The 25,856-nt window shown below is 47.2% G+C and overlaps 1 protein-coding gene and 1 pseudogene across 1 annotated transcript in view; one reads left to right on the forward strand and one right to left on the reverse strand.

Annotated features, from left to right (window-relative positions):
- RARRES1 (retinoic acid receptor responder 1) overlaps positions 1–8,867 on the reverse strand; it is a 35,576-nt gene extending 26,709 nt beyond the window's left edge. Inside the window, exon 1 of the mRNA XM_036904096.2 lies at positions 8,548–8,867. Coding sequence (XP_036759991.1) covers positions 8,548–8,811 — 264 coding nt within the window. The 5' untranslated portion in view covers positions 8,812–8,867. The remainder of the gene's footprint in view (positions 1–8,547) is intronic.
- Positions 8,868–21,630: 12,763 nt separating this feature from the next.
- Positions 21,631–25,856, forward strand: part of LOC118921871 (60S ribosomal protein L35a-like) — a 39,620-nt pseudogene continuing 35,394 nt past the window's right edge.

Raw genomic sequence — 25,856 nt, forward strand, 5'->3', positions numbered from 1 at the left:
GGAAGCATGATAAAAGCTATTAATAGACAGAGCTCTTCCTACATGCTTCACATGGTTCCACACGGTGCCTATGTATTTCTTATCACATCACAGGAGCCCTTTGAGGTAGATATTATTAGTATCCCCAGGTTAAGGGTAAGAAACTGAGGCATGTGGCCAAAGTTACGGAGTTGCCCGACGTCACAGAGCTGGTAAGTAACAAAACCAGCTCCGACTTGCACCCTTCCTTTCTGTGGCACAGAGACCGTACAGAACTGGCAGCCTCCAAGGGGATGGAAAAAAAGCTGGCATATATGTGTGGGTATGAGAGAGACAGAGACAGCTTATAACCATGGTTCCTATAGACAAGATCACCTGACCTTTCTGGAAGGGAGGCAGCCAAGCAGGGCTTGTGTATCAGCTTCCTAGGATGGCTGTAACAAAGTACCACAAATTGGGTGCCTTATACAACAGAAATTGATTCCCCCACAGTTCTGAAGCCTAGAAGTCCAAAATCAAGGTGCCATCAGGGCCGTGCTCCCTCAGAGACCCTGGAGAGGATCCTTCCTTGCCTCTCCCAGCTTCTGGTGGTGACCGTCAATCCTTGGCCTTCCTTGGCCTTCAGCTGCCTCACTGCAGTCTCAGCCTCTGTATTCTTCTGTCTATATCTTCACTGGCCTTCTTATAAGGTCCTCAGTCATTGGCTTCAGGGCCCATGCTAACCCAAAGTGGCCTCGTCTTAACTTCATTACATCTGCAAAGACTTTTCCAAGTAAGGTCATAATCACAGGTGCAGGGGATAAGACTTCACTGCATCTTTTCCCAGGACACAACTCAACCCGCAACAGGGATGTGAAGATGAGCTGACCTGGGACTCTGTTAGGAGCCCTGGCTGCACGCTTTCAGGCCAGGGGTAAGTGGGAGCACGAGCCAGTGCAGGTGTGGCAATCCCCAGGGAGATCTAGGGACGGAGACATGCCGAGGAGGGGCGAGAGGAGTCCGTGCTAGGAAGAGAGTGTGAGTCCAGGCATGGGGGTGAGCAGCCAGGCCGGGGGGATTAGTAGGTCAACAGAAGGTGTACCTGGAGTCAAGGGCAAGCTGGGGGCCAGATTAGAGAAAGTCCCTTAAAGGGACTTTATTCTAGAGTAATAGATCTCAAACTTGAGCTGCAGTGGACTCTTCCCGAGGAGTCGCTAAACCACAGCACGCTGGGCCCAACCCCAAGTTCTGGTTCAGTAAGTCGAGGGTGGGGCCTGAGAACTTGCGCTTTAATGAGTTCTGGGTGATGCTGATGCAGCTCATCCAGGGAGCACACTTTAAGAACTTCTCTCTAGATGCTGAATGGAGCTACTTTAGTTCTGGGGCGGGCGGGGGCAGATGGAAGTGACAGATGGAGCCAGTGGCATCCCCAGAATAGAGCTGAGTAGGAGACTGAGGAGTGACAACTCTCCCAAGGCCTGAGGGCATCACGGGGGCTAAATGAAGTGGAGGAATGTTAACCCAAAGTTTGGAGTCTCTGGCAAATCAGGTCAGGATGCCTTAGAAAGGAAAGGGGACAGGGGCACCTGCTGCTTCAGGGGGTGACATTGGTGAGGCCCAATGGCATAGGCTGTGCTTCCCACAGGCAGGCACATTTACAGAAGGCTCTGGACCAAAACGGGACTGAAGAAAATCCCCCCTTGCTTCCTGTTACCTGCACAGCTACTTTGCCATGCAAAAACATTTGTGTATGCATCAAGAAGATAAAACTGCACATTCTAATAGCAACTCCACAGTCATGTCTTATTTTCAGGAAAAAGCTGTTTACTGTAAAAGTTTGTTTTCATGCCAATGGGTCAAGGATTTTTCTTCCAGCACGTGTCTGGGCTGTCTTTACATTAGATACCACGCAATGTTTGTTAGAGTCATTGAATTATTGGGTGTGAGTTACTGGACATACACCTGAGGAGCTGATGAGGGATAGGGAATAGTTATTTATTTATTCCAAGAGCATATTTTAAAAACCTAACACCCACTTTAAACTCACTGCAAAACTTGGAGCCCCTGAGAGGGCAGGGACGGTGTCCCAGAGAAACCTGCTGCCAGCTGCCCCAGGGACACCACAAGTGCTCCGACTCCGGGAGTTTCCTGAGACAAGATTCTGCCAAAGCTGGTCCATGGAGAGAGACCCGCGTGCTTTGGGGAAATGCCAGCGCCTCGCTTCTCCTCACGCTGCCGCTGGTTGCTAAGCACTGTCCCTTCCTGTTGCCTCCAGGCTGCTGGGGACAGCTTTGAACTTGGTTCTTCCCGTGAAAGGGTGGGCGGTGGGGTGACTCCCGTTGTCAGGAGCCCTGAGTGGCGCTGGCCCCACCCCCCCGCGCACACTGGGCCTTGCTGGCCTAACAGACTCAGCTTCTAAATGTTCCCTCCAGCCTGCACATTTGGTAAGAGATCATAAATGCCATGCCATTCCGGTAAGAGCAAACTTCTTCCTTTTATAAGGTTAGCTTTATGAGTCAGGCTTAGTGGCAGACAAGTAAACAACGCACTGGTGGATAAAACCGCTCTGCCGCTCTGCCGTTTGGGACAGAGAGCTTCAGGGTCCTCCATCAGACCCTGCGACCATGTGACCGCATTTCCCTCTCCTCGGGCAACACTGGTAACGCAAATGCGGTTTACGGAGCCAGAGTCAGTGACCTTCAGATCAGGTCCCAGCCAGTGGGGCCCAAGATCATTTCATGAGGACTTTTCCTCATGTTGCTTTACCCTATGAATAGTCCTTATGTTGCTTTACCGGGTTAAGCAATAGTGGAAAGACACAGAATACTGTGTGGTAACATTCAGTCAACTCTGGGTATAAAGTCATGACCCTTCGCAAGGAGCCAGAGTGGAAATGGCCGGAAGCAGCGTCTTCTGCTTCCCCGCTAGCTCAGGGTGGGTCTAATTAGGAAAGCTGGGTTGAAGGGCCACGCTCACTTGGGTGCTGAGTCTCTTCCACCATCTGGAAGTGCTGGGAAGGGGTGGGGACCTTGCCTGCTGTCCTGGACCAGGTGCACAGTGGTCCCGGCACCCTCCCAGATGCCTTTCTATTCACTGAGCACACGCAGACTTTTGTCTCTGTTCTGTGCTAGTGCTGTGCAGGGACAGCGACACGGTGGCCTCATCCAGGAAGCAGACCCATGTGCAGAGTGGGAATAAACTTGGCTGTTGAGGAGGGAGCATGAAGCAGCCTGCCGTCAAGTCCCACGACAGGGTGTTGAGGGCAGGGGTGCTCGGAGGTGAGATCACCAAGGCTGCGGACATCAGCCAGGAAAGAGGTGGGCAGGCGAGGAAAGGGATTCCCTTAGAGCCCGCAGAAAGAGTGCAGCCCGGCCAACACCTCAGTCTTAGCCCAGTAACACTCATTTCAGACTTCTGACTTCAGCACTGCAGGAGGATAAATTTGTGTTTTAACCTACCAAGTTTCTGGTAATTTGTTCAGCCGTGGAACTGCTGCAGATACAGTGACCCTTACTGCGGTATTCTGTGTGGGCACACCCCCTTGGTGCCATCCTGGAGTCTTGTACACTTCTTACACAGTCAGAGTACAAGACCCCCTTGCAAAGCTTGACTTACTTGCCAGAGACATCCTGAGCAACTGTAAGAAGTAACCCAGAGCAGACACTTGCTACTGTTACTATCCCCATCCACTGTGGGATGAGCTTCATAAAGACCTCTTCAATTTAGGTGCCACTGGCCAGGCAAATAAATGCCAATATGTAAGTGTGGCTAAACCTCTGGGGTAATTCATTGTGATATACTGAGATCAAAGATCAGGTTCAATTTGGGAGATGTGTGTGTCTCATCAATATCAGTCATTTTAGGGCTGAATATTTATATTCGGTCTCCCGCAGAACCACTCAGGTTGTTCAAGGAAGAATGCAGCCAAGCCAGACTCCAGCTGGTTAAATCATGACAACCACCCACGGTTTTCATTTGGGGCCACTACTAATGCTGTGGCCACACACATCCGTGGCTATTATACCACATGACATGACAAGTGGAAAATCTTGTGGGCTGGTAAAAAAATGTTTATGATTCAAAAACACCTTTTTACAAGCTGGTGGAAAGCATTCCTACTTGCTGGCTCATCCGGGGGCAGCTGGCTTGGGTGACCGGGGCTTAGTGCCAAGGTGGCCAAGGCCTCAGTTTACTCCAGGGCAGGCAGCCTTTCCCACCCCAAACTAGACACAGACTCTGGTCGGTACCTGCAGACGAGGCAGGTGCCACAGTGAGGGTCGGGGCAGAGACCCTGGATGCAGTGGGCCACTGCAGCACACGCAGTGCCCGGAAGGAAGGCAGGCGTGTGCCTTTCTGTTCTGTGCTTTCAGGCTTGCTGTGTTTGGTCCCCAGGGCAATGTGAGGGTGCTAAGGGGCACTTCATTCATCCTGCCAACCCCTTGCTGACCCTGTTCTTCCCCAGTGGCTGTAAAAGCACTTAGGAGCCTTTCTTGGATGAAAGTAAAGATTGAAAAGTGATAAAGAAAGGTTTTTATTAGAAGAGCAGGCACTCTCCTAAACGCCTTGTGGCCCGGCAGACAGGCCCCATTCTGCTGTCAGACGCCTGAGCAGGCACCCATAGCGGCCCAGCCCTCCTGCCCCTGGCAGCTTGATGCTCACCAAGGTCAGGTGTTTGCTCCCAAACTTGCTTATGCTGGGTGTACTTATTACCTAACTGTGTGATCAAATTTTATGTACGCTGGTGAAGAGTGGACGTAAAAAAAGATGTTCACAAAACCCAAGTTAAACTTGTAGAAGGAACTGGTTAAGTCAAGCCTCTAAAACTCTTGTTGTTGAATCAGGTGTGGGTGAGTTAAGTTTGGGCAAGAAAGGAAAAAAAAGGTAAAAGTAGAAGATTATGCTCTGTATTCTTTGCAAGATCTCCCTGCACTGTAAGTAAATCAAAATGGAAATCACAGGTAGAAGAACATGATGGCTGTGTTTTCTGGCTAGAAAGACTGCAAGGAGTGTCCATGAAATGGCCTTGGCCCTCTACCAAAAGATGGGTGATACATTTACATGTACTGACTTTAATGTAAATTGAAGCAATTTAAATATGGGCATAATTCCCTCCCCCATACACTTTGGACAGTTGTTTCAAATATGTTTCCAACTACTTTCCTGGCTTGGTCAGACAGCATTCACCTTAAGTGACCAGGCCCCAAACAACAGCTGACTCCCAAATGGGTTGCCATTCTCAAGCAGTATGTGCACAGAGTCCTCAGCCAGATTCTCCAAACATTGGGGAAGAACTGGCCTCTCACCGGCTGCTGGGCCAGTGGTCCCAGGACTTGCTGAGTGGCCAGAGACTCGTCTCAGGGTAAGGAGCAGCCCAGAGTGGTCAGCAGCGAGGTTGATTCCAGATGCCCTGGGTAGCACAGGGTCTCTCACCACCACCCAAAGTCTCCCACCACTCCACCCAGCAGCCCTGAGCCTGCACCATGTGATATCAGAAGAACAGAATCCTTCTTGGTCACAAAGGGTAACGTAAGGCCAGTTATATGGCTTGTGATCTCTCCCTACAATTAGCAAACAACAGAAGGCTCCTTGTCGGAGCAGCTAGCCCTGATTCTGCTCAGCACTTGGTTGTATTTACTACCGCAGCTCTAACTGCATTTTACCACTAGAGGGCAACAGCGTTTCTAAGATGAGGCATTCCCGCAGAACCAAGGAATCACTCAAACGGAGTTTCAGAACTGCAAGAGGTCTTAAAAATAATTTGGTTCATTGGCTTTCAAAATTTTCTGTAGCTGAAACCCACAGCAAGAACAGAATTGTTCATAATGGCCTGATTCATAGTAGGTCATTTTGAGGCACTACTTATCCTTCTTCTGCAATGCACCCTAATACTTTATATTCCAAACTATTTTGTTAAAAACAAGAAAAAAACAAAACAACTGTAACCTACTAAGTTGATTTCATAACCCACTAGTGGGGCATTATTTTGAAAAACACTGACTTGGTCCCAGCCTCTTATTTTACAACGGGGAGCCCTGACTCCTAGGACAGAGAGGGGTCCCTACCAGCCACACTTCCCTCACACACCCAGCCACCTGCTCACCCTGGGGTCAGTCCTGGATGAGAGACAGACGTCGTACAGCAACTGTGCACTCACTCTGAAAATGCACTAACTGCATAAAGAATGCAAACCCAAGTTTGGGGAATCTGCCACTTTTCACTTCTTGTCAATGCTACCATTACTCTTGTAACTGAAGTAGCAATGCCTCAAGTCACTACATTAACAGCTCCATGCAGGTGGTGTCTGTGCTCCTCATTTAGGCAGCTGAGTGACTGCCTGAAAACTCAGTGAATCTCAAAAAGATCTTCCTGATGATCCCACCCCAATCTGAATTAGCACCACACTGAATTAGCCCAGTGCCTGGCACATAGTAAGTGCTCAAGAAATTACTGGATGTATGGATTGCCCTTCAGACAGTAGCTAGCTCACATTTGTATCCTTTGCAATTGGTACTTTACATCATCTTACATGACTCTTAAAACACCTGCCATGGTTGGCAGAACATGGATCATTTCCATCCCAAATGGGGAAACAACCAAAGAAGATTTACATGGCCTTCTCTAGATTGTATGGCTCACTGGAGGCAAAGCAGGGGCTGTGTCCCGGCTCCCTATTACACCTGCCAGGTGGCTCCCCACATTCTGAAAGGGCAGCCCATGGCACTCCCCAGCAGGAATCTGCACTCACTCTCAGCCTCCCCCCAAGGATCCCGGCATGCCTGGTCACGGGTTTAAGACATGTGCGGCCTCAGGATTCCTTGATCACCATTGGAGGGGGGCTCTCCTTTAGGGCTGGTGTTTGGAGGAGGCAGAGGAATGAAGGAAATTCCACTAAATTCCTGTAAGTAACTGAAACCACTTAGTCTCTACACATTCTTGGCCCTGAAAGTCACTGAGCTCTCTTCCTTGGCTCCTTGATTTTAAAATATTTATAACCAATTTTGGAGGAAATGTGAAGATAAACCAAATGACTATAGGAAATTGCCTTTTTAGGATCATCGTCCTGGGTCCCTCTATTTATTACCTCCTCCCTTTCATGCATACCTGCCTCTAATTTATTGATTTATCCTCCTCCCCCACACTTTTTGGTCAAAGAGAGGATCCCTTTCAAATTATTGTACTATTCCACATGAAAAATGATAACTGAGCTCTTTGTGGAAGAGAAAGGGATTTTTTACTTAACTCACTCAGGTTTTGAGAGCTAGTTTGGTTATTTTGTGAAAGATGCCAAGTGTTTGACTAAATGTGTGAAAATGCAAAGTATTTTACTTTTTCTGTGGTCTTGGAAAATTTTTCCTGGAATTTGTGTGGCTCACTGAAGGCAAAGCAGGGGCCACATCCGGGATCCCTGGAAAAATTCATGGAATTTGAAAACTGGCATAATTTATAATCTGAGCTTGGTTTTCCAAAATGAGTCCTCCCCACTGATCACCAGGGAGCAAATCTTCAGGGATGCCTTTTTAGGACTCTGGGAGGTGGGTAGTTGCCTCTCTCCTCTCTCCTTTTTTGACAGAAAGTTCTCAAACTCTGTTTCCTCACTTCTCTGTTGGACTAATAGAACCGAATTTTCCTCCCTGAGATAGCAAGGATTGTTAAAACATGTGACAAGAATAGGTTGCCTTTTTCTAGGAGCAATTTGATTTCATCATTCAGTAACTTTAGCCACCCTAGCTACAGGATTAAGTCTTTGAGGAACCAAGGCTGAGCTTCCTATATCTAACAAACACCAGTTTAGAACAACCTTCAACAAAAATCCTACTTCCCACTCTAGATTCTTTGAGGCTGAGTCTGCAGGCTTTGTGGTATATTGGAGGATTACTGGAAAAGCGTCATTATTTATGGAACAGACTTAGTGTAGCTCTGTAATTGTGCAATCTTCTGTTTGAGGAAGAAAGTAGTATAGCCCCCAAAAGACAAAACGATACCTACAGCCAGCGCCTGAGGTCAGGAACCAGATAGCGAGCTGCGGAGTTCTCGTCCATTCCGTTCACCCAGAAAACAGCCCTGGCTCACTCACTTCCATTAGATTAAAGCAGGCACCAGGATTAGGAAGGTTCCTGCCCAGGCCGACGCAGAAATTCCAGCCATGTTACCCTGCAGCCCTTGGATAGTGGCCTCCAATTAAGAGACAGTACATCCACTGTCGGGCACGGGAACTGGTTGAGGTTTTGGAAATTCCACCCGCAGCTTCTGCTGCTGGAACCACTTGTGGGTGGCGCCTCGGTGACCCTCTGCTCAGCAACCACCTCTGGGTACTACCAGACAAGACCGAGGTTGCCTTTGGGGCCTGTTCCTCAGTTTCCCCATGCACCTCTTCCGCAGGAATTCGAATGCCTGTGAAAAATCTACGGCCCCGCAGAGGCCAGCTTTCTGCGGACTGTGCGCAGCCACGGGCCCTTCCCCACCCTGGACACTTCGGGGGCGCGGGCGCACCACGCCGAATGGACCCCAGCGTCGTTCCCTGCGCAGCTTCCGTGGCGGGGCGTCCGGGCGCGCGCAGGTGTGGCCGCCCGCCCGGAGGCGCGCACTCACCCGGGCGCGGCCCTCCTGCACGGCGGCCAGCGCTCGCAGGGCGCTGGGCGAGCCCACGCGGAAGTTGAAGAAGTGCAGTGCCGCGCGCGCCGCCTGCTCCAGCAACCCGGGCGGCAGCTCCGCGTCCTGGCGCCACCCCGGCTCCGCGGGCGCCGCCAGCCCCTGGAGGGCGAGCGGCAGCAGCAGCCACAGCCCGAGCAGCAGGGCGGCGGGGCGCGGGCCCCGGGGCCCAGGCGCGGGCGGCGGCGGGCGGCGGGGCTGCATGGGCGCGGGCGGGCTGGCGCGTGGCTCCCCCGGTCGGGCTGGGAGCCGCCGGCGCGGGGGCCCGAGGAAATAAGGCCGCGGCGGGCCCCTCCCCCCGCCCCCGGCGCGGCCCGCGGAGGGGAGCTCGTCCCCCGCGGCGGGTCCCTCCCCCCGCCCCATCCTCCTGTGCCCAGAGCGCGGCCCGACGCCGGCCCAAGGGGCTGCGGGTGTCCGGGCCTGGCCGCGCAGCAGGGGCGACGTGGGCCTGGGGACCCCTCCCTGGGGGCCCCTCCCCGGGGACAGCGCGCAGCCTCTCGCCTCTGCGGGTGCTGCGATTTGGAAACCCTTCTCTTTCAGAACGAAACCCTTCAGTTCCCCAAGACTTGGAGCTATCATTTCCCAGATGAAGAAATTGGGAATGGTTGGGGAAGGGGCGGGACACAGCCACATGGATAGTGGGGTCGCCGTGGCACATGACCTTGGAAGTGGGACAAGTCACCAGATAGCTGGGGCTGGTGAGGGGGCTGAGGGGGTCAGCAGGACAAAGTCAGATAAGGACTGAGAGGCCTCCCTGGACTTAGGAACAAGGAGGTCATTGACAGCCTTGGTGCGAGGCAGATTTAAAGGCTGGGGGTACAGGCCGAATTCCAGAGGGGTGAGGCACGGGTGGGGCTTTAGGGCACTGGAGGCAGAGAACTTTGACAACTCTTTTTAGACACGTGGCAATGAAGGGATGAGATGGCCATTTTTTAAAGCTACAGACGAGAGAGCCCAGGAGAACCAGAGATTACAGGGTAAAACTGGTACTGCTAGGCACTCCCAGCATCCATTTCTCCATGTCTCTTCATTCTGTTCAGGAGTCCATCCCTCCCCAACAACCGCTGACCCCAGCCTCACTAGAGGAAGTCTTTCCTCCCTCCCAGCGACTGGCTGGCTGAGTGTTTCTGGTGGAGATATGGGAGAAGCCCCAGGGTGATGGATGTGAACACCATCACGAAAACATCCTCTCCCACTTCTTCCCCTGGATGTTGTCCATCTTTGTATGTCTTTGCTTCTGCAGACATTTTTGGGACACCTACTCTAGGGGAAATGCATCAGATAAGCATCCCTTCCTTCCTGGAGCACACCTAGGCAGGTGGGGCCCGATCAGAGAGAGAAGGAATGTGCCCTATATGGATGCAGTTACATGCTATGGAGTTACATCCTGGACAGAGATGGGGAGTTGGGGGGTGGCTGTAATTTTAAATACTGTGGTTACATAGGTCTCATTGGGAAAGTGATATTTGAGTAACTAAAGTGATATTTGAGACCTGAAAGAGATGAGGGAGCCTGGTGGACATGTCTGGGAAGAGCACCCTAGGCAGAGGGAGAGCGAGTGCAGAGGCCTGAGACAGGAGTCCACCAGCATGTGTGAAGACGAGCAAGTGCAGCTGGAAGAAGACTGGGGGAGGGTGTGAGGATGAAAACTCAGAGGGAGGGACAAGGGGGAATAAGGCAGACCGTGCAGGACTTGATAAGCCCTCGTGGTGCCTGATGGGGCATCAGGAAGTATGCCCCTATCTTGCTAGCAGCCTGAGAATGAAGCCCACTTGAGGAATGCCTGATCCAAGAGAGGGAAGGACACTGCGTTCCTGATGACACTGTTGATCCTGGAGCTCATTTCTTAAGTGCCTAAAGTTTCTCTTTCTTGCTGTGAGAGGCAGCCTAAGATAATTATTCACCCAGAAGCCAGTCATCTTCCTCTCAAAGGCTTCCTGAGAATTTATCACCTTTTGGTTTTATAAATGTTAAATTTTTCTTATTGTATTTCACTGCTTTGCCCCCAGTGAGTATTAGGCCGAATTTAGCTGCAAGTAATAGCAAAACTGATAAACATTGTGGAGTGGTGTGGAGTGGAAGGCTCAGGGATGGTTTGGAGACTCAGTGAATTTTGGAAGGGGTCAGGCTCTTTCTATCCTTCTCCACAGCTATCCTCAGCTGGTTGTATTTTTGTCTATAGACTTGCAGTTTCTTGATTATAGAATAGCTACCACAGCTCCAGACATCATATCTTCAGATGCTGCAAACAAAGGCAGGAGGCTGGGAGTAGGCCTCCATGGTGGCAAGAGAACTCTATGACATATACCTGTTTATTTTTTATCAGAGAAGAAAAATCTTTTCCAGAACCTGTTCTTCCACCCTGCTCCCCACCAGACCTTCCCTTATGTCTTAGTGGTCAGGACTGGGTCACTCTGGCAATCCCTAGCTGCAAGGGAAGCTGGAAAGGCTAGTATCTGCCTTTCTTCAGTCTCTATAGTGGTGGTCTGCTCTAAAAGTTAGGATTGATGGGCTATATAGACCCAAAAAAAATGACATTTACTTAAACAAGAGAGAAATTTAATTGCCACGTAAAAGGAGTTGGGATGGGAACAGCTGGCAATCAGTGGTTGGTATTGGCAGCTCCATGAAGTTGTTAGGAGTCTAGCCTTTTCTCAGATCTTGGCTCCCACATTCCAAGAGTGTGCTCCCTGTCCCTGGTGTCCAAGATGAACTCTAGCCATCAACAAGAGCTCCCTTTTATGGACTACCCAGAAGTCACACAGAGTGTTCTTGCTTATATCTCATTTTCAAGAACTTAGTCATAGTCTTAGTTGCAAAGGCGGCTGGGAAATGTAGTCTTTATTCAGGAAGGCCATGTGCCTGAATTCAAGTTGGATTTTGTTACTAAGGAGGAAGGCTGTGTCCTCCATTGGGTGTCTCAGAAGCAGGCCCTGAGACAAAGACTGCAAGTGACTGAAGGAAACACTCCCAGAAGAAACCAGTAAGGAGCGTAGCAAGCAAGGATCTCAAAGTTACGTGAAGAGGATCCTGATCCCCCCTCACCAAATCTGAAATGGAGTTCTGGGATGTAAATGATGTCTCAGAATTGTCCCCATCAGGCAGGGGATCTGTGCTTAATTACTTCTTCCCAGTCATTGACTAGGGGCCACCCTGGGTGATAGCCCAGGCACTTCCGGCTCTCAGGATGTGAGTGCACAGGGGCAGGAGCCCAGAAAATGCCCTTCTGAGAAGAGTCACAGGTACCTTGGGTTGGATGCAAAAAACATGGCAAGTGGTAGGGGTGGAATCTGGGAAAAGGATCCATAGAGACCCTGTAGGGAGACTGGAGAATGGCAGGCGAGTAGCAGTCTTTATCACTGCAGTCAAGATGAGGAGGGATGGGAATGGCGATGGGGGAATTAGTACCAGAGAGATGGTGAGAATCATAGAAAGTCATAAATAGCAGGGAAGACAGACACACAGAAAAGACCAAGGAAGCAGTGCTGCCATGTGATGTAGGGGAGTCTGCCAAGGCCCGTTGTTTTTAATAGCAGTAGAACTACAATTGTGGCAGATTGATGTTGATCAGGAACTACATTAAAAATTTAATTAAAGCATTCATTTTACCCATGGATTTTCTGGAACACAGGATATTTCTGTAACTGAGAACTATCTGTTCATGTTCTTTGTCCATTTTTCTATGGGGTCCTTGGACTTTGAACTGATTCACAGGAACCTTTTTAACACTGAAGACATCAGGCCTCAGTGTGTCATGGCATCACTGATTTTCCTCATTTTGTATACGGGATTTGTGTGTCTGGATTGCTCTACCTTGCCAAATACCATGTGCATTGGTGGTACTGTTAACTGCACACAAGATTCCCCAATGAGCTCATCCTCCTGGGTCACAGGGGCCACCTCCAGGCCGGTCTTTCCCCCTTGGGGATGTCAGAAGACTGTCCCCTTCAGGTGGGGAAGAAAGTCAGAGCAGATTCTAGCCCCCAGCCCCCACGCAGAAGATGCATCCCTGTCATGTTTCCTCATTCCTTGGTCATTGCTCAGGTTATCATGAGCACACAAATATAGGGAACTTGCTTTATGCTTAAGAAATGTAATGGTATATAAAACTGTAATGACTTTTATTCACAGGAAAAGAATCAGTACAGAGAGTGAGAGAGTAAAATGTCACATTTTTGTTGGGCTATTTGCAATATCCATCAAAATTAGTGATGCATAGACTTTTTAGCCCAGCAATTTCACCTCTAGAGCTTATAGTAAAGATAAATTCACACACATGCAGAGAAATACGTATGAGAATGTTCAGCTCCTTGAATATCTCATTTTCAACTCTTTGTCTCTAGAACAATGCCTGGCTTACCGTAGACACCAACCCTTTTTTGTTGTTTTGAAAGAATGAAGAATAAAAAGCTAGAATAAAAATCTATATGCTGTGATTGAATAATTATGGGACCTCCATCGAGTAGAATACTGTGCAGCCATTAAGAAGGTAATAGATCCCAGTGTGTGGATACTGTACTGAAACATCTCTAAGGTGATGTTAATGGACAGCAAGGTTGTTTTTAATAGCAGTAGGAACTACAATTGGGGCAGATTGATTTCTTTTTTTTTTTTTTAAATAATTATTTTTTATTGAAGGGTAGTTGATGCACAGTATTACATTACATTAGTTTCAAGTGTACAACACAGTGGTAGAACATTTATATACATAATTCTAGGTTCCACCTATCACCCTACCAAGCTGTTACAATATCTTGACTATATTCCTTATGCTATACATTACATCCCGGTTACTTATTTATTTTACCATTGGAAGTCTGTCCTTTTTTTTTTTTTTTTTTTTTGTGAGGGCATCTCTCATATTTATTGATCAAATGGTTGTTAACGACAATAAAATTCTGTATAGGGGAGTCAATGTTCAATGCACAATCATTAATCCACCCCAAGCCTAATTTTCTTCAGTCTCCAATCTTCTGAGGCATAACAAACAAGTTCTTACATGTAGAACAAATTCTTACATAATGAATAAGTTACATAGTGAACAGTACAAGGGCAGTCATCACAGAAACTTTCGGTTTTGCTCATGCATTATGAACTCTAAACAGTCAGTTCAAATATGAATACTCATTTGGTTTTTATACTTGATTTATATGTGGATACCACATTTCTCTCTTTATTATTATTATTTTTAATAAAATGCTGAAGTGGTAGGTAGATACAAGATAAAAGTAGAAAACATAGTTTAGTGTTGTAAGAGAGCAAATGTAGATGATCAGGTGTGTGCCTGTAGACTATGTGTTAATCCAAGCTAGACAAGGGCAATAAAACATCCACGTATGCAGAAGATTTCTCTCAGAACAGGGGGGGTGAGGTTCTAAGCCTCACCTCTGTTGATCCCCAATTTCTCACCTGATGGCCCCCCTGCGACTGTGCCTGTCTTAGGTTGTTCCTCCCTTGAGGAATCTTACCCGTCTCTGGCTAACCAGTCATCTTCCGGGGCCATACAGGGAAATGTGAAGTTGGTAAGTGAGAGGGAAGCCTTATTGTTTGAAAAGGTTAGCTTTTTACTTCTTTGCATATTTATGCCCTGTGGCTTCTATGCCCAGCATTTGTCTTGAGGTATCTTTACCACTTGGAAGAATTATGATACTCGGTAAATTTGATATGAGGCACGAATTCTATTTAAGGGTTGTAATTAGGAAGGAAGAAGAAAAGCTATAGAAGTAGCAGGCGGAAGAAAACATGGGAAGATTGATTATTTCTTTGACATATCTTCTTGTAGAGTAACTTCAGCATATATAGGTTTTAAGCTACTACTTAAATTGCGCACACACATTAACATAATAGGAGTATAGTTACATAACCAAAGCATATCTGTAATTACTAGCCATCTCCAGTGACACCAAGAAAACCAGTTAGGCACCTTAGGCATTTGTGAAAACTTATCTATGATATGGTGGATATTGTCCAACAGAACTTGAACAGTCTGAGAGAAATCAGACAAATTAAAACAACCCATTCCTGGGGACTGTTCACATGCCATATGTTCTTTTAACAGTAAATAGTCTGTAGTTGTAAGACTTTGGAGCGCTACAATTTGCACTTCTCCAAATTCTTGGTTGAGTTCCAACAGTATAGATCCAGTCAAATTTGTTGTTTTACTGTATGCACAGGCCAGCTTAGATATCTCCTTCCTCATTCCCATGGCAAGTCCAGGAACTGGTGGGATGAGTGCATCTACAGCTGTAGCAGTGCGTGGATCTTTGTTGGGGTTTTTTGATGATCAACTTCTGGCATGAGTCTTCCAGAGAGTGCAGATGTTGGAAGTTCTTTTTCATATCATATCTTAGTTCATTTTCGGGGTAGCCCAATTAGGCTTTGATCCTCTGTATAAACACAAACAGACCCTTTGCCTACACTTTTATATGCCCTTTATACCCTTGTGTAGAACTCGTTGGAGGTTACTACACAGGAATGGGGCAGATTGATTTTGATCAGGAACTACATTAAAAATTTAATTAAAGCATTCATTTTACCCATGGATTTTCTGGAACACAGGATATTTCTGTAACTGAGGATTATCTTTTCATGTTCTTTGTCCATTTTTCTATGGGGTCCTTGGATTTTGAACTGGTTATGGGCAATGTTAACTGCACACAAGATTCCCCAATGAGCTTATCCTCCTGGGTCAAATTGTGTGCTATTGTTTAAAAAGAAACTAAGAACATACACAAAGAATATAAACATAAAGATGGAAATATGCAAAGATGTGTCTGAAAAAGTTCATAATAACTTAGCAACTATAAGATGGGGGAATAGGGAAGGGAGGGAAATTTTTCATCATATACCATTTTGCAGGGAGTGATTTTTTTTTTGAATGTGTGTTATCTATTCTATAAAACTAATGAAGTGCTGTTTATGAATGCTTTTCCTATCAGTTTCTTCTGTGGCAGGAAAACCAACCATTTCTACAGGGACTTTACAATTCTGTCATTCAGTGTATCTAGAGCAAACCTGACCTTGGCTTATTTGCCAAAGAGTTCAAGCTTGTCTTCCTGTGAGCCTCACCTTTCCACACTCTTCTTTTGCCTCAGCCCAATCATGTTTTCCCACATTAGAACACCCAGGAAAGGAGTTGATGAGCTAATTCATACTGTGGTGTAAATAACTGCTGTGGCTTACCACATTATTCCTCTCAGAAGTATTGTCATTCAGTCAGACCTGAGTTCTGATTGAACAGATTTCAGGCATCGACAAGTATTCAGTGTGCTAAGTAGAGGCATTCAGAAGCCCCTGAACACCCACACCTGCCCCTTTTCATCCCTTTGAGTAATAAGAGGCCAGAAAGCATAGCAGGAGCCTTGAGAGCTGTTTACTGTTCATTCTCCTCCAGGAAAGAGGAGCTGGGCTGTGTCTTCTGAGGAGATGGTTAAACAGAGGCTTGCTGAAGTATCCTTCCCAGTGGCCTGAGTACTGGGCATGAGAGGACCTGGTTGCGGTGTGCAGAGACTGAAGGGCGTGGTGACACTGTCATTCCCACTATCCCCAGCTCCCCTGGCTTGTTGAAGAGTGTGGATAAGGACTCAGAAGCCATGAGCCTCAGGCCCTTGTTCCTTATTGAGGCCCAGAGAATACATTAGGAACAGGTGAGGTCGAGTAGACACTGGCTGGGGCCTCCTAGCAGCTGTCCCCGCATTCTCCTGGTGATGCCTCTCTGATTTTCATCACTGTCTACCCCTCTCTGAACATACCTCTCTCTGGGAGCCCTGAGTGGGCTCTTACTTCACCCCTCAGCTGCCTGGTCATTATGTGGGGTGGGGGGTGTTCAGAGATCAGCTTGGGACCCTCTTTGGGCAAGTGAGTCAGGAGGAATTATTGGTGAGGTCTTAGAGAAAAGTTCTCTCACTCCTCGGAGGGACCATGCTCTCCCCTCCCCTTGCTGCTCCTTTGAGAGGAAGCCTGTGGTATAAATGACTGCCATGAACACCAGAAACTTGTCCACATCTTGCCACCATCAGGAGAGTGGGCCTCAGGATGAAGCTGACTCGCTGGAAGACAGAGATGAAGCACAGAAAGATGCCAGGTCCTTGCTGGCTCATGACACACCTGAAGCCTGCCCCATCTCCAGAACTTTAGGTTGTAAGAACAAATAAGCCAATTTTATTGCGTAAGCCAACTGATGATTTTTGTTACACTGGTTGAAAAATCCCTAATGGATTGCTGAGGCAGGTACTACTGGCAGGAACCAAAGAGGTATAAGGCTGCCCCCTGGGGGAATTGCCTCTGCACTGGGGACACAGTCTGGGAACACCTCAGCTGCCCCTACCTTGAGAAGACCATGCTGGCAGATGCCCCCAACTTTGGCTGAACTAGCTGGTGAAGGAACACTCCCAGCCATGGCCAAGGAACCTCGCCAACCATAGGAGCCAGGCCAGGCCATGAGCCTGGATGAGAGGTGACTGCTTCCAGGCTGGACAACTGTCCACTCCACTCTCTCAGGCTCCTCTCTAAGAAGAACAGGGTTAGAAAGAAGACCTTGCAGGAGGAGAGGGAATCCCTAAGATAGACTTGAACCTGGGCTGCGGCTCAGAGTCATACCCAGAGGAGATGGTAGCATCACTAGGGTAGATGAATATTTTGCAAAAGCCTGAATAATCTTTACTGACAACTTTGTTTCCCCTTGTGGGGAAAATGGAAGTTCCTATGGCCAGGATCCTCACCTGACCCTAAACTACTTGATGATGTAACTGGCCTGCTGCTAGGCTACTGCTTCCACACCCATAAGCAAAATTACTGACTCAGTCACTGTATAAAGAGCTCTGCCCAGTGCTTTGGGTAGAGGCAGAGACAGAGGTGGATTATGGACCTGCAGACTGCTGGATGCAGACATGATCCTAGGCTTGACCTGCCACCAGGAGAATAAAGCCAGGTATAAATCCTTTAACCCCTAAGATGTTCTGTTGTCATTTCTTGGTTTCACTGAATCCATAGTGAACTTCCCCGGGGTTAAGCCCTTGGGCAACGAGCTCCCTCACCAGTGCAAGCACCCCCATGGAGATTGGAAAACACAGTTGATATCAGTATTAGAAATAGTGAAACATGCCTTATTTATACATAAGCCAGACCACTAACATAACACCACAACTCCTTTCCAATACTGATGTTTGCACAAACACCATTGAAAAGACAATCAGAACTGCTAATGGTGGTTGCCTCTGGAGAGGGAGCTGGGGATCAGAAGGGCTTATGTAACTGCAAGTCTTTGGTTCTTTTCTATTATCACTTACAGGTAGCACAGCGGCTTCCCCATTGTGAGCCTAGGGGAGTTACTCCATGGCTCAGACTTCCGATGTCGCGGAGTTGGTAAGGTCTGTGAGGTAGCTGATGTGCATACGTTATATAAGGCACTTGGGACAGGCCCTGGTGCATGGTAGTGGCTATGTGTGTGATTGCTATTATTCTTATTGCCAATAACTTAGAAATAAGATGTAATCTTGAAAAGAATGCAATCAGCTGTGGACTTTTCACACATAAACGGGATAGCAGGGACTAAAACCTGCTGGGCCATTAAATAAAATTCTAGCTATTACTTTTAGTTTCCTTAACCTCGTCTTTTATTGGAGTTATTAGCAAGCCAGAAAATGTGCACCTATGTTCCTTCTTCATTCTCTCTGGCAGGTGAAAGTAGAGGGTAGGTGGGATTGGGAGAAGAATGGATAATCAGTCCTTGACAAGTGAACCCTGATTAACCAAAGCTCAGGTGTGACTGAAGAGCCCTTTCTCTAGGCCTTGGAACCAGGACACTTGTGGAGCAAGTGCAGCTCACCTGGTTCCTTGGTCTGCATCTGGCGCGCTCTAAGGTGACCTGGGCTTTTGTTTCAGTTAAGCCCTGTAAACCTACACATTTTCCATGCTGTGCCCCAGGCCTGTAATGTCTGTCCCGAGCCCCCGGGAGGAAAGCACTTTGATGGTCATGGGAAGAGCAGAGGCCCTGCTTCATGGAGCAAGCTGCTTTCCTGGAACACTTGGCTCCCTCATCTTCCCCTGAAGGTACTTGGGGCTCGTGGAGGAATTCACGGTACCTTCAACACCTGGTTCACAAGCTACCTGAGACTCACGCTGGCTGCTGCGAGTCACCAGAGCTGATATTTTGCTTGGGGAGCATAACCCGGGGCTTAGAGCTCTCAGTGCCATGCCTACACCCTCCCAAACTCTGAATAGGCAGGCCAAGACTGCAGTGCCAAGGGGCCTATGATGCAGATCTGGGCAGAGCGGGGGCAGTTACCTGCAGTTTTCAGAATCTGTGAGTTAGGGAGGGAGCCTTTCTAGCTTGAATCCCTTAGAATGAACTCTTCGAGAGGCAGCACCGGAGACAGGCTCTTGCCGAAAGAGATGTGACAGGAAACAGTCTCATCTCACCAAGGAGAGATTTCCCCTGGTGTGGTTTAGGTAGGGAATGACACGGATGGATTTGGAAGCCTCAAAACTCAAGTGGATCAGGTAACCAGGACTATTCAATAGAGCTTCCTGAGCAAAATGCTCCGCACTATCTGACATGGCAGCTGCACGTGGCTGGCAAGGGCTTGAAATGTGGTTAGTGCAGCTGAGGAACTGAATTTTTAATTTTATGTAATCGTAATTGATTTAATTATATGTAGCCACTGTGTCTGGTGATTACATATTAGCAGAATTGTAGACAGACTTTTCACTACAGCATAATTTGGGCAAAGAAACAAAAAGTAATTGTGGATAAAATGAAGGTTCCTGTGGCCAAGATTCTCACCTGGCCTTGGTTGGCTAGCTCACTACACACGTGTGGGCAATATGTTGCTGTTGACTATAGAGAGAGCCCTGCCCAGTGCTCTGGGTGACATGGTGGCATGGCTGCAGGAGAGCAGAGCAGAGGCTGAGTGGTGGCAGTCCCAAGGACAGGGGCCCAGGGGACTGCTGTGCAGGACAGCTGTGTGGGCAGGGGGGCCCAGAGGCAGAGACTGGCTTGCTGCATGCAGACTCACTCTGAGTGAATAGGATTTTAGTGATTGACCTGCCACTGTGGAAATAAAGTTGGGTATAACCCTTTCACCCCAAGAATGTTCTTCTGTCATTTTCTTTGGTCACATTGAATCCATAGTGAACTTGCCTGGGGCTGAAACCCATTGGCAAGACAGTAATTTTTTGAGGGAGCCGTGTTTCAGACACTCTGCTAGACGCTTTCTGTAACAGAATTATCTCATTGGATCTCCATAATTTAGAGGAGTAAACTGGGGGCCAGAGAGGTGAAGTGACTTCTCAGTGCAGGACAGGGAAGGGACCTGTGTTCAGGGCTGGCATACCCGTTGTGCAACCACTCTCTTGTACATGCTGCAACCAGAGACGCAGGACAGACTGGAGGGATTCGGGTTACAGTAACAAAGCTACCTAAAGGCCAGGGTTAGGAGAGTTGGGATTATTTCATTTTAAGGGAAGAACACTGAAGGAGCCACTCAGTTTTTAGTACTAAATTAAAAAGTCATTTTTTAGAGGAGAGTAGCAGGCTCTCTCTGTCACCACTAATGAAAGCTTCATTTTATTCTGGTTAACATGAGGGATATGGGAGAATGTAATGAAGGCTTGGGTCTGCCGTGGGCGCGTTTCTCTCCATACCTTAATGAGCCTGCTTGGACTTCAGGACCCCCATGAGGCTGATCCTGGTCCAGCAGGAACTCGACAGCCTGGGCCTTAGGATGCTATATGAGCAGCATTTGGGCTAACCAGAAACTGGTTACTTCTAAAGAAGATAAAATGTTTCCCATATTCAGGTTTTCTTTATTCAGGTTATTTGGTGATGGAAATATTGGTTGTTAGCTAAAGTACATGGTGGGCACAGCCTATTTTGCTAAATTATTCTGAATATGGAGTTGCTGTTAAGTTTGAGCAGATGAACAGAACTGTTATACAATTCTCTGCTCCACTTAGTTGTGGGCATGAAACAATTCTTTTAAAACCCACCACGTGTTTACATTTCAAACCAGAAGTCATTTAGATTGTGTGGCTTTAAGAAAAAGTTCTCTTGCAAAGATTTGACAAGACCATTTTGACACATGATTACCAACAGATGATTTTTCAAATGTAATGAAATAAACACAGTACCCTACAAATTGGATTTTGCACTTTTCCAAAGTAAACCCTCATTTTTGGCATGTCATGCTAGTTAAGAACAAAACATCTTTATAGACCAATTATATGTTTTCTGATGAATTTGGCATGGCATTTGTTTTTCCATCAATCACTCGTGATGGGTTATTTGCCATTCCAAGAATGAATTAACATTCTACTTGGTGATGTATAAACAGTGATGTAAAAAAAAATTACAAGTTGGGACTATTTTAATTTTTCAAGCAAAAGATATTTAAGTAAAGCTTGAAATTGTAGTTTATTTTCTGTTTGAGAAGATGCTATATTCATTACAGAATGAAATAAAGAATTTTAAAGTTTTTCCTGTAATACTCTAGAATTTTATGGTTTTCAAAGAAAAATCCTAGTAGTTATAAATATTTGTATACCATGAACTTCCTGGAGTGACTGATTTATGAAACTAGTTCACCAAATGTGTTCACCAAACATGATAGAATATGTCATCAAGCAAGGTAAAACCAATTCCACATACAGAGGAAGGTATCTGCCCACATATGGCAGCCTAGATAACAGGACGATGTGTTAGAAAACCCACATTTGATGTTTTTTCCCTCCTCACCATTCTTTCCACTGGGCATGTATCTACCAGTGAGAACAGTGCTGATAAGTAAATCGCCTAAGATATAGATGATAAACTGTCTAGATGCCTTGTATACATACAGAGGTTAGTTGAGTTGAGTAATGATGCACTGGGTAGATTTTCAAGTTGCGAAGCTATTCAAGAAATGCTGGATTTGTGGTGAATTTAGAAGAGTTGGCAAGTTGTGAGAACATGAAGGGACAGACTGTTCTAGGCAGAAGGAGTGGCCTCAGGAAATGAATTGTAGGGAAGCCTGAGCATGGGACAGTGGTGAGGCTGGCTGGAAGGGCACCAGTGGCTATGTGAGGTAAAGGAAAAAGGTGGAAGATCTCGAAGCCAGAAATGGGCATTTGTTCTCAGAGGTTCCTCAGAAGTTCCTGCATACTAGGCTGAAAAGAGCATACAGTGCACAAGGTGAGTTGGGTGGTATGAACATTAGTTTTTGGAAATGAAATGCTAATGCAAAAATGGTTTTCTCTTCACTGGTACATAATGGAACCAGACCAGGCTCTAGGATAAGGAGGTATGATTGTTGGTTAAAATGACTCTCCATCTTTTGATTCTTAAAGGACTAACAAGTACGGCAGAGTGCAAAGCGCTCTGGTGCGAGATACAGCTGGAATGAGTCTAGTCCCAGCTCAACCACCCAAACTGGCTTCAGTCTCCTGTGTAGAATGCTGGTGCAGGATCAATTAAATGATGATCAGAAGAAACTGCCAGTTTGGAACAATGTGGTTATATTCTCCTTTAGCTGTGCCTCCCCAATGCAGAGAGTCTTCCTAGATTGCCCTTTGGACTAATTTCAGTAACATCTTTGCACTTTCTACAAGAAGCCCTGTGCCCTCTTACTGCTTATTTCATTATTTTTAGATTTCTGTCCTTTTTTATTTAATTTATATTTTATTTATTTTTCAGATATTTTAGGTTTAAAAAAGTACAATTCCCCCACCACCAAAAAAAGATTAATAGCTTAATTGATGGGCCTACTATTTGAATTAAATGAAATAATTGAATGGTAAAAACTTTTTCAATGCAGTGATTCATATTTTATTGTGAGTAAACTGATTAAGCAGTCAGGGTAGGGTAGGATATGCTGCAATAATGAAAGATGCTTACATCTCAGGAGTTACAACAGCAAAACTGTATTTGTCGTTCTCATTACAAATTCATCGCAGGTTGGCTAGGGGCTCTGCCCGTGTTGCTTGTTCCGGGAAGCAGGCCGGCAGAATAGCCTCTTTGGGAGCACTGCTCCTTGCCGTGGCTGAGGGGAGAAGCAAGCAGGGCCAGTCGTGCCCAAGCTCTTGAAGTTCCTGCCCAGACCTGACTTGTCATTTCTGCTTACCTTTCATTGGCCAAAGCACATCACGTGGCCATGCCATGAAGACCCTTTCCAGCCAGAAAATTCATCATGATCAGAAGTTCAGTAATGCTCTTAAATGAATCCGTGTTATATTAATCACAGCAGTGTCTTGATACGTTTGAAAAGTAGGAGACTTTCCATAGAGAATGTTTCTATAGAAACATTTGTTCTTCCCATAGAGAATGCAAGGCTCCCAGCTCCCTGGCAAGTCAAACCCCTCCTCGCCCCGGTCCACTTTCTGAGTTTGCCGTCCTCAGGGGGGAGGATGAGGCTGGGTGATGCTCCAGAATCCTTTGAACACTAAGATTCTAAACCATTTATAATTTATCAGTATTGTACTTATTTTTCCTTGTAACTTCTATGTCTTGATATTGTTTCCCTCTGGTAAGTACTTAGGTTTACATGAGCGCATCTTAGGTGTTATAGAAACTGACATCAAAGAAAAGGAGGATACAATGTGAAGAGCAGGTGTGTTTGCAACACTGATAAATCAAACTCTAAAGAGAAGCCCCAGGCCTGTTCTCATTTTGATGAGGAGGCAAAGGAGGAGAATGGGGGGGGCGGAGGGAAGGGGGGCCATAAACACCAACCTGTGCAAGAGAAACCACTGTACTGCAGGAGCCAGAGAGGAGAGCACCGGGACAGGTGGGAAGGGGCACCGCACAGGATGGGGCCACTCTGGGTCAAGCCCTGGAGTGGCTGCATCCACCAGAGAAGGGGTAGGAGGTGCGGGGGAGACTCTGGCATCAGGATGGAGGGGATCTTATCTCTGGCTGTTGTAGCAAAATGACATAGCCACTGGTAGCTAAAACAGACAGACGTTTGTTTGTCACAGTTCTGGAGGCAGGAAGGCCATGATCCAGGTGCTGGCTGGGTGAGTTCCTGTGAGGGCTCTCTTCCCAATGTGCAACAGGGCCTTCTCACTGCGTCCTCTCACAATGGAAAGAGGGAATGTGCTCTGGTCCCTATTCTTCTTATAAGGACATAATTCCACCATGGGAAATAGTGTCGCCCTCATGACCTCATCTGAACATGCCTCCCAAGACTCTACCTCCAAATATCATCACATTGGAAGTTACAGCTTCATACATATTAATTTTGGGGGGATGCAACCAGTCCATAAAAGATACAAGCCAAGGGAGTCAGGGCTATGAACCTACAGACCGGACTCCAGACACAGAAGACAGAGATGTTGGGGCCAGGGTTGGAGGGGTCCAAAGTCACAATGAGGAGTGGGGAGGTCAGGGAGACCCAGGCTAGAATCCCAGCTCTGCCACTTCCTGGCTGTGACTTGGGCTTGTTACCTAAACTCTCTGAACCTTAGGTTTCTCATCAGTAAAACGACCTGTCCAGGGTGAGCATAGTACCGGCCTGGTGCAAGTGCTCAAGAGATGGCAGCTGGTGCCTGCTCTCGACGTCATCTTCAGAAGAAGGACTCTCGTGTCCTCCCCCAGTCACTTCTCCTCTCCCAGCCCCCACACTGGCTGAGGCAGGCAGAGCCCTTGCAAGTACCGGAAACCTGCAGACACCTTGTCTAGTCAGGGGCTTGATTCCTCATATAAGACAAAGTCCAGAGTTGAGCAACTGCTCAGTGAAGTCATGAAAGCGGCAGGCTCCTTTCTTCCCTCTCTGACTCCCTCGGTGCAGAGCCTTCTGTGTGGCAAGGTGGCTGCCGCATCTTCATGCCCAGCACAAGTGAGTCCAGGAAGGAAATAAAGGAATTGTGAAGGGCAAGGGGCCACAAGAGCACCCCAGCTGAGCCAAATGCCTTTTAGAAGCCATTTCTGGAAGCCCCAAGCAGAAAGTCCTTGGATACCCTTGGCCAAGATCAGCATGCAGCCACCCCTAATTCCAAGGTCCTGGAGCAGTTTTTAGTGCACGTGTCACCACCCTGAACAACACTGAGATTCATTAGTGAGGAAGGAAGGGTGAATGAATTCTGGGTAGGCAGAGAGAAATGTCTGCCTCTGCTACCTCCTACGGGCATATACACTCATCTCCTACCCAGCTGTCACTCCGCCTTGGGGAACTAAAAAGCCACCAGTTCTAATGGCACAGTCTGAGTGTGCAGCCCAAACAGGAGGGCAAAGATGCCAAGAAGAGAGTGGGTGCAGGCTGTCATGGTGTGCCTTGGCAAGGAACTCTATAGTTCCCAAAGCAGAAGTGGTCACAGTTAACATGGGGCCCAGGAGATTTGCCTTTACGAAAAACAGCACAGTTGGAAATGGAAGGATTGGGTAAGTCTTTTTTTCTCAAGACTTGGTAGGAATTGGCATATTAAAAAGAATGTTCTACCAAGACTCTTTGATCTAAAAACAAAAACAAAATGACTGAAGAGTGGGCCAAGAGGAAGCAGGCCTCGTGGAGAGAGGGTAATATTACATAGTTTGTGTAGCAATTAAGGACTATGAAAGAGCTAGTCTTGGTTAGAAAGTCACAGTTCTGACCTTCTTGCTCACCATCTGCCTGTGCCTGGAAGGTACCAATGGGTGAACCCACAACCAGGTGCTTTCCAGCACCCCCACACCGGTACCCAGAGATGAGATACATACAAAGATAGATGCATTCTATCACTCCAGCTTGCTAAGCCAGGGTTGTTTCAAGTCTGGTCTACACCAACGATGGAGGTAAGATGTGCTGAAAAGTTTTGCATATAACTACCACTGTTATAGCCTCAATCAGTGAGAAAGGCCCCAACTTTAACATGCTATCTGTGTGGGGCTGAATTGTGTCCCTTAGAATTCATATGGAAATCCTAACCCCCAGGACTTCTGACTCTATTTGGAGATGGGGCCTTTAAAAAGGTAACTGGGGTGACATGAAGTCACTAAGCCAGACCCTTACCAATCTGACTGGTGTCTTCAAAGAGGAGGTGGTTAGGGTACAGAGGGAGACCATGTGGGCCCACAGAAGTCAGCCAGCTGCAAACTGAGGAGAGAGGCTGCAGATGAAACCGACCTGATACGTTGACCTTAGACTTCTAGCCTCCAAAACTGTGAGAAAATAGATTTCTGCTGTTTAATCTCCCCAGTCTGTGTACTTTGTTACGGCAGCTCAAGTGGCCTAACGTGACATACAAAAGACTCATGCTTATTGGGCCTCGCCTGACAGTTACCGTTATGGTAGCATTTGTGC

Source organism: Manis pentadactyla, chromosome 1 (assembly GCF_030020395.1).
Source record: "Manis pentadactyla isolate mManPen7 chromosome 1, mManPen7.hap1, whole genome shotgun sequence".
NCBI lineage: Eukaryota > Metazoa > Chordata > Mammalia > Pholidota > Manidae > Manis > Manis pentadactyla.